Below are 8,290 nucleotides of genomic sequence, written 5' to 3'. Positions count from 1 at the left end.
CCAGGGGGGGGTGTAAGATGTTTTGGCTTCACTTTTCGGGAGCCGTCATGTCTCTGTGTCTGTGCCATAACCCCCCCCCCCACCCCCACCCCCCCGTTGGACTGCATGTGAATAGTTAATTCGTTGGAGGTAAAAGTGTGTTCCTAAAACGCGAGGACGAACTTTGCGGTTGTTTTTTGTTGTGAGAGAATCGGAAAGAAGACGAGTTGTTGACACACTGGACCATTGAGGAGAGGACTGCTGCACTGCATGCTGGGAAAACTCACTCAGAGTGTGTGTGTGTGTGTGTGCGTTAGATGTGTTCACTTGACACTGAATTTGTGTGTTCCATTCCCTCTATTTGAAAGTGTTTGCTGCGTTGTGTCGTGTGAGCTCCGACCCGACACTCGCCACCTCACGCCTGAACCCGCCGCCCCCCCGCTCACCTCCTGCTGTGTTTGTGCGTCTGAACGCGATCGTGAGCTCGTTGCTAAAGTTCGGGGTCGTAACCTCGAGGTGTTTGATTCCACTATCATGCTTTTGTCCTTTTTGTTTTCTACAGCGTTATCGTGCAGGGACTCTTTCATGTTCACCGTCATTTCCTGTTAAACGTTGTTGTCTCGCTTGTACATACGGGCGAAAAAGATCCCGAGTTTTATCTTTTTTTAATGACATTAATATAAAAAGGAATCGTTACAAAAAAGAAGAAAAAAAAACTGATTGAAAAGCCAACGGAGCAAATAAAGGAATTTTGAAAGAAAATTTGCTGTTTTTGTTTGATTATTTCTAATCGAGTTTTGGGACATTTTTAAGCAACACCACTAACTTGTATTGAGCAACAGCGCCCCCTGCGGCCACAGGTGGTAGAGAAAAACAAATTCTATATATAGCTTCACTCACTCACTGAACGAACACCGGATATTACCCATGATCCTCTGCTTCCTGAAGAAATCCACCAAACTGTTCAGAGTTCTTCAAAATTCACTTTAATGAGATTTTATGACAAAAAACTGAATGAATATTTGACATTAGTCTTTTATAAATTACTTATTATTCATTCGTCATTGTTTTATTGGTCTGTTCATTTAATTTTCAGCACTTTTGTACATATTAACCAACAAGTTTGCTAATGTCATGAAATCAAATACTGTTGTGAGTGACACTTGCAAAATTCACAATCATTTGCAAGTCATTTGAAGTATTTTACATTTTAAATCCAATGCTTTTACTCTGGAGTTTTCTTTCGCAGGGGTTTTAGCAGCTGCCTTTTATCTTGAAACCCCTTTTCTCCTGTGCGTGTTGACGTCACGTCCCGCTGTACGTACAGAGGCGGAAGCCGGTGCCATGTTGAGGAAATCAGTTCTGGGCGAAGTTCACTAACAAAAAAGGGGATAAAAATTAAAACATAATCAGATTCCGGGGGTGAACATGGAGGTAAGAGTAGTCGACACTAGACACGTGATGGAATAAACGATGACGTCAGCTGGTGACGGTGTGTGGTCATCACAAACTCTGAGTCGTGGTCGTGACGTGCGGAACTTTTCCTTCTCGACCCCTTTTTTTATGTTTCCTCCATTTAACTTCCGTAAGACACCGAGGCTGCGGTGTCACTTTCATCTGAATCCGCAGATTTTAAGAGTTTGAGGCCGGAACCGAAACAAGTTGTTAAAAATACCTGCCGGGAAAATTCAGTTCTTATTTGTTTCATCGATTTATCTTAATATTCGGATTTATTTTAGTTTTTAATTAACGAATCAGCTGCAAGTGAGTCGCGAAAGTGTTTCAATAAAACAACTGGAGCAAAAATTCACTTTTGGCCGGAAGCTCTTGACAAGCGACTTCCTGGCACAGCTTTCAAAATAAACGTGAATGACAAAACCTTTGAATTGAAAGGGTTATTTTCAATACAACAATATTATTTATTATATTATTCTTTTTACAAAAATCCACAATCTTGAGAATGTCGGTCATGATTGCAGGAACCGTTGGTACGCTGCAATCATGACGTCTCACCATGTTCTTAAAATATGACTTATTAATTATTTGAAATGATTTCAACTATTACTCTTTAGTTTGGTCCGTGTCCATGTCAGTCACTCGGAAGAGGCAGGACTCATGACCTGTACTGCAGCCAGCCACCAGGGGGCGACATGACGCTTTGGCTTCATGCTCTCATGTCATGAGCTTTTATAAACGGTCCAGTTAGCCAGCGGGTTTTATTTTGACACTCCCGTCGCCCGGCTTCCGGTGTGGTTACCCGGTAACTTCCCCGGCTCTGTGTCTCCGGGATCCTCTGAGCTGTCTGACCCGGGCCAACACGAAGCTAAGTCCGGGTTCTGGACCTTGTCCTCCGCCGCTGTCGCTACCCGGAGCCCCGGTCCAGCCCCGGTGCCTCGCTCGGTAAACCCCGGTGTCTCCGGTACGAGGACCGGCAGAGGAACCGGCTCCAGGCGGCGTGAGGAGCACCTTAGCCGGGCTAAAGCTAAACCGTGTCAGCACCAGGTAACAGCCACGTTAGCTCGGGGGCTAACCGGGTTATCTCTGGCACGGTTCCTCGTCCCGACACCTGGAGCATCGCGTTGTCTGGCTCGGTGTCCCCGGTAGATGAGGACAAAAGGACCCCGGTTCGGACACATGAGGCCCCGCTGAACCATGGACCTGAACTTCTACTCGGACCTGACGGACGGAACCGGGCCGCACGACGGGGACCCGGAGTTCCTGGACCCGCAGTCCTTCAACGGGTTCGACTCGGACCACAAGGTGACTGTCACCTGAGGGACGGAGCAGCTGTCAGCCACACATGTGACCTCCCTTTGTCCGAGGCCAGCACAGGAGCCTGAACGCACCACACTGCGCAAACCTACCTGATTGGCTGCGTTGTTCGTAAACGCTCCTGTACTCTGCTTATTAGCTGATGCCTGTACATTGTGTATTACCCGATACTGAGTACTGAGTCCGATACCTGGGCTTGGTGTATAAGCCGAAACCGAGTACTACTGAGTCCGATACCTGTACTTTGTGTATTAGCCGATACCGAGTACTACTGAGTCCGATACCTGTACTTTGTGTATTACCCGATACTGAGTCTGATACCTGGACTTTGTGTATTAGCCGATACCGAGTACTACTGAGTGCGATACCTGTACGTTGGGTATTAATCAATACCTAGTATTGGGTCAGATACCTGTACTCTGCTTATTAGCCTATACAGAGTACTGTTTCCAACACCTGTCCTTTGCGTATTAGCCGATACCAAGTACTGAGTCCGATACCTGTACTTTGTGTATTAGCCGATACAGAGTACTGTTTCCAACACCTGTCCTTTGCGTACATAAAGTAAACAACATATGTTCACGTATTTTAACAGCCGAATTATTTCGTACAGATCACGATGTTGCTTCAGGGCCGGGTCACACTCACGCACTTCTTCTTTGCAGCGGTTGTGCAGCACAACTGTTGTTTCCGAGCGGCGAAGAAAACGAAAATTGCAGTTTTAGTGACAGTGGTATATACGTGAAAAGATTGTTAGATAAATTCTGTCTATAAACGTAATAATAAACTCGCTTGTTCTGACTTGTGAATGTTTCAGTTTCCCGGCGGCAGCGACAACTACCTGACGATCTCCGGGCCCGGCCATCCCTTCCTCTCCTCCGCTGAGGTCAGTAGCACCAAGCAGCTTCCGTCTTCTTCTCTTGACATTCGATTAAATGTTGATTTCCCCCCCCCCCCCCCACAGACCTTCCACACTCCCAGCCTCGGCGATGAGGAGTTCGAGATCCCTCCCATCTCTCTGGACCCGGACTCGTCCCTCACCGTGTCCGATGTGGTGTCCCAGTTCGGGGAGCTGTCGGACACCGGCCCCCCCGACAGCGTGGCGGCCCCCGGGAACGCCGTGGTGGAGGGCGACGACCCCTCCTTCGCCTCCACCTTCGTGAGCGCCGCCTCCCAGGGGCTGGAGCACCTGACCCTGGGCGCCATGAACCAGTCGGGAGGGAGTGCTCTGCTGGGGTCATCGCTGGGGATGGTGAGCGGCGCAGGAAGTTCCAACCTTCTCTCGTAAAACATGAATTACAATCCACTCACGCGTCCTGTCGTCTTCTTCTTCTTCTTCACGTGTTCAGGATCTCGGCCATCCCATCAGCTCCCAGTTCGGCAGCTCGTCTCCCGTGACCATCGACGTCCCACTGGGGGACATGAGCCCGGGCCTGCTGGGCTCCAACCAGCTGACCACCATCGACCAGTCGGAGCTCAGCGCCCAGCTGGGGCTCGGGCTGGGAGGCTGCAACATCCTGAAGCGCTCGCCGGACCACCCGCTGTCGGCCGGGGCGTCGCCCACCAGCTCGCTGCAGGACGACGACATGGACGATTTCAGACGAGTGAGTCTTTAATCCCTTTTTCACGATCAGCTCTTCACCATAAGATATGAAATCCTTCACAAACGCTGGTATTTGTTAGTTCAGTTATTTAATTCATCACTGCTCTTTCCAGGAAGTCACAAATCTGAACCAACCGTCGTCCTTAAATGATAAACTCCGTTTCTATCTCGTCCCCTCACATTCAGAGCGTCCTGGTTGAGTCTCCCGTGTCCCTGGCCGTCTCCTCTGGGGTCATCTCCCTCGACCCCTCCCTGTCCGACTCGTCCTTCTCCACGCTGACGTCTCCGGCCTTCGTGAAGAAAGCAGGACGAGCAGTAGTGAAGCTGGAGAAGCTTCCCAAAGACCCCAACAAGCCTCAGAAGCCGGTGTCGGCCTACGCCTTGTTCTTCAGGGACACGCAGGCGGCCATTAAAGGACAAAATCCCAACGCTACGTTTGGAGAAGTGTCTAAGATCGTGGCGTCCATGTGGGACAGCCTGGGGGAGGAGCAGAAACAGGTGAGACGAGACGGAGGACTTCCTGTTTGAGCTCCTGTGGATTCTTTTCATTCTGAAGTTAAAAGAATGTCTTTGTCTTTCAAACTCCTCGGTAGCAGATGTGAGCTTTTTAATATGTGGTGAGATTTAAACACAACTCAAATGTCGGAGCATAATTCTCCCGTTTTGATTTTATCACTTCAGGTTTACAAGAGGAAAAACGAAGCGGCGAAGAGGGATTACCTGAAGGCGCTGGCGGAGTACAAGTCCGGCCACGGGTCTCAGGTGAGAGTCGATCTGAAGATTCACACGAGAAGCTTTTCATACGAAACCCTCTAATGACTTTGTTTATTTGTTTATTCAGAAGGATCCCCATTAGCTCCGCCCCCTAAGACAGAGCTACTTTTAGTGGGGTCCACATTTAAAACATACATACAGATATCAAACATTTAAAACATACATTACATTACAAATATCAAAAGTTAAAATACATAAAAATAATGATCATACAATTTTACATTACAGATATCAAAAATTAACTTAGTGGTTATGCAATTTTACCATTGTCATGATATAAAACACTGATATATCCAATTCCATAGAAGCGAAAACTGCAAACCATGTAATAGATTACTACACATGTATATACAGTACATCACCATCTAGTGTCACAAGTATGCTGTACCCAAGTGTTTCACTTTAAATCATTCACCTGTTCTCCCTGTTTGTCTTCAGGCTCCCATTGAAGTCATGGACACGGCGCCCTCGCCTCCACCTCCGGCTCCATCAGCCGCCCCCCCCCTCGCCCTCCGCTCCACCAGGTCCCAGCAGTACAACCCAGAGGAGAACACCATCACCAACATCTGCACCTCTAACATCATCCTGGACCTGCCCCAGGTCACCACGCGCTCCCGCACGGGCGCCAACAAACCCCAAGCTCCGCCTCCCGCACCGAACCCCCCCACCGTGACAAAGATCATCATCAAACAGACGCAGTTGCCCTCCGGCGCTGTAACGGTCACGGCGACGGCGGCCTCGTCGCCACGCCAGCCGCCTCCTCTGCAGCAGATGCAGAGCACGCCTCCTCCGCCGCGGCTGCAGCAGATGGTCCACGCCCAGGCTCCTCCCCCTCTGCAGGCCAAGCCGCGAGGCGGGGGGGCAGCGGCGGCCACCGCGCCTCCACCGCTACAGATCAAGGTCGTCGCATCGTTGCGACAGTCGGATTCAATCACGCCGATGATTATGGGGGGGGAAACGCCTGCGTCCCCGACTCTGATGATGGAGCTGGGACAGTCGGCGGCGGTGGTGACAGGACGAGAGGAAGTGGCAGATGTAGAAGAAGGGGTAAGATCCAGAATGATAACCACATCAGAATAATGCGTAGAGTTATTAATCATATCTGGTGGTAGTAACAGATGAAGAAGAAAATACCCCCGTAAATGAAAGTCTGATCAGCTGATGAACAAACTTTAGACTTTATATAAAGACGTCAACATGACAGCTCCCAAACAGTGAAGCCCAAACATCTGCAGCTCCCCCTGGTGGCCGGCTGTGTCCGCCTCAAACATCCAGTGAATGCTTTGAGGCGCGGAGCTGGAGACGAGTCCTTCATGTAGATGTTTGTGTTTCTCTTTCTTCTCCCAGATGGAGGTGGAGCTGAACGTCGCCCCCGGCCTGAGCCTGACTCCGCCCTCCAGGCCCGACATGTGCCAGCGAGCCGGCTGCACCAACCCGGCTGTGGAGAGCAGCGACTGGGACAAGGACTACTGCAGCAACGAGTGCGTGGCCACACACTGCAGGTACCTGAGCTCCTTCACACCTGAGGCCGAGCAGCTCTCACACCTGAGCTCACTGTCTGGGTCGATCTGTGCAGTGAGAGCAAAGTGACGGCCACATGTCAAAGGTCGAGAGGGAAAATTAACCGCTTCCTTTCTGTTGCAGAGACGTGTTTATGGCCTGGTGTGCCATCCGGGGGCGGAGCTTCACCGCCGTCACATAGGGGACGGCCCAGCTGACGTCGGAGTGACACACAAGAGACAAAGATGATACATGAAATGCAAATGAACAGAGGAATAACTGAATGAATGGATGAAAGCCAGATCGGGCTCAGGTACCTGCAGGAGTGTTTTTTGTTGTTTTGTTCATCATGTCCCGACAGATGAGAGAACAGTCGAAACAGGAAGTGCTTTCAAAGTGTTATGGTAAACTTCCTGTGACGCTCTCATCCGGCACAAACGACTCCAGCTGAATTTTTTTTTAACAAATGCATCAGTCGGGACAGACGGCTCATAATGAGATGACTGGATAATTTAATAATATGGACGGAAACAGAAAAGGAGACTCTGCTCTGCTGCTGTTGATCATGTGTTGTGAATTTAAAATATGGACGTGAGGAAAGAAAAATCTAACATTTTATATGTACTTATTGTGTTTTTAATTATTTTGAACAGGAAAAAAAGTGCAGGAAGGAAATTGTGATCCTGCAAATGTGTTTCAGTTTATTATATTGATTTAAAGAAATTCTTTACTGTTACACTGGGGACATTTTGTTATTCAGTTATTTATGGGCATTTCTGCGTTGACGGGCCGGAGGATTTAATTCAACAGAAATTTGAACAACCAAGAAGTGGGCCAAGCACAAACCGTCTTAAAGCTAAACTGGAGTCGGACAAGGGGTAAAAAAATATTTGTGAGAAGTAATTTTGAGTCAAATACTGTGTCACCTTTAAAAGCCACGATGGTGGAAACTGGAAACTTTTAAAAAAAACAGGTGCTAAGATTCAGGGACAGAAATCCCTCCGAGGTTCTCTGCTCCTCCGCTGCTCAATCACCCGGTGACGTAAGAGGGTTTTTACTCATGTGGTGCTTCTTTTGTTTTTATGAGGAACATTTGTGGTGAAAAGAAATAACAATATTGGAGTGAAACGAACACACACCAGCTCTGACAACACTACTTCCTGTGAGAGGAACGGGAATAAGAGTCGGAACTCTGTGAACATGACGAAGAACAAACTGTTCCCGGATGAAATGATGAGTCTGGTTCACTGTAGATATCCTGGGAATGTTATCAATGGTGAAATAAAATATTTTATGTTTTAATATATATTTGAACACCTGGAGCAGGATCTTTCAAATCTCCGCTGGTTTCCACTTTGTTTCTTTTCATAACTGTCACATGTCCGTCAATGTTGATTCTGAGGAAAACAAGTTAATTTGAAATAAGGAGAAAAATTGTTTCACACAAGTTTGTTTTATTTATTCTGTTCGTCAGTTTAGTTCAGTGAAACATTCTCTTGACACTTTTAAAACTTTATTCAACACTGACCTGTTAACAAACACACTTTAATTTAAATGTCTCGTGACAAATAACGAGATAAAAAGATCAGATGATATTACGTGAGCAGGCGGGAAATTAATTTGTTAGGCAATGATAAAAAAAACAATAAAAATAGGCAGCAA

The 8,290-nt window shown here is 47.9% G+C and overlaps 1 protein-coding gene across 3 annotated transcripts; it reads left to right on the top strand.

Moving 5' to 3' along the window:
* Window positions 1-1,309: 1,309 nt before the first annotated feature.
* Window positions 1,310-7,934, top strand: tox4b (TOX high mobility group box family member 4 b). Of its 3 annotated transcripts, none has more exons than XM_061066327.1 (9): window positions 1,310-1,413; window positions 3,569-3,637; window positions 3,716-4,003; window positions 4,101-4,355; window positions 4,541-4,852; window positions 5,036-5,116; window positions 5,567-6,175; window positions 6,476-6,630; window positions 6,773-7,934. In XM_061066327.1, the coding sequence occupies exons 1-9, from the start codon at window positions 1,408-1,410 to the stop codon at window positions 6,828-6,830; spliced, it is 1,833 nt and encodes a 610-aa protein (XP_060922310.1). In that variant the 5' UTR covers window positions 1,310-1,407; the 3' UTR covers window positions 6,831-7,934. The 3 variants fall into 3 exon arrangements, with proteins under 3 accessions (XP_060922310.1, XP_060922308.1, XP_060922309.1); XM_061066326.1 differs by lacking the exon at window positions 1,310-1,413 and adding an exon at window positions 1,976-2,739; XM_061066325.1 differs by lacking the exon at window positions 1,310-1,413 and adding an exon at window positions 1,973-2,739 and having other exon boundaries at window positions 3,569-4,003.
* The last annotated feature ends 356 nt before the right edge of the window (window positions 7,935-8,290 follow it).

The sequence above is a fragment of the Limanda limanda genome, chromosome 22 (assembly GCF_963576545.1).
Source record: "Limanda limanda chromosome 22, fLimLim1.1, whole genome shotgun sequence".
Classification (NCBI taxonomy): domain Eukaryota; kingdom Metazoa; phylum Chordata; class Actinopteri; order Pleuronectiformes; family Pleuronectidae; genus Limanda; species Limanda limanda.
The sequence above is the reverse complement of the archived record's forward strand: the minus strand, read 5'-3'. Positions and strand labels throughout refer to the sequence as shown.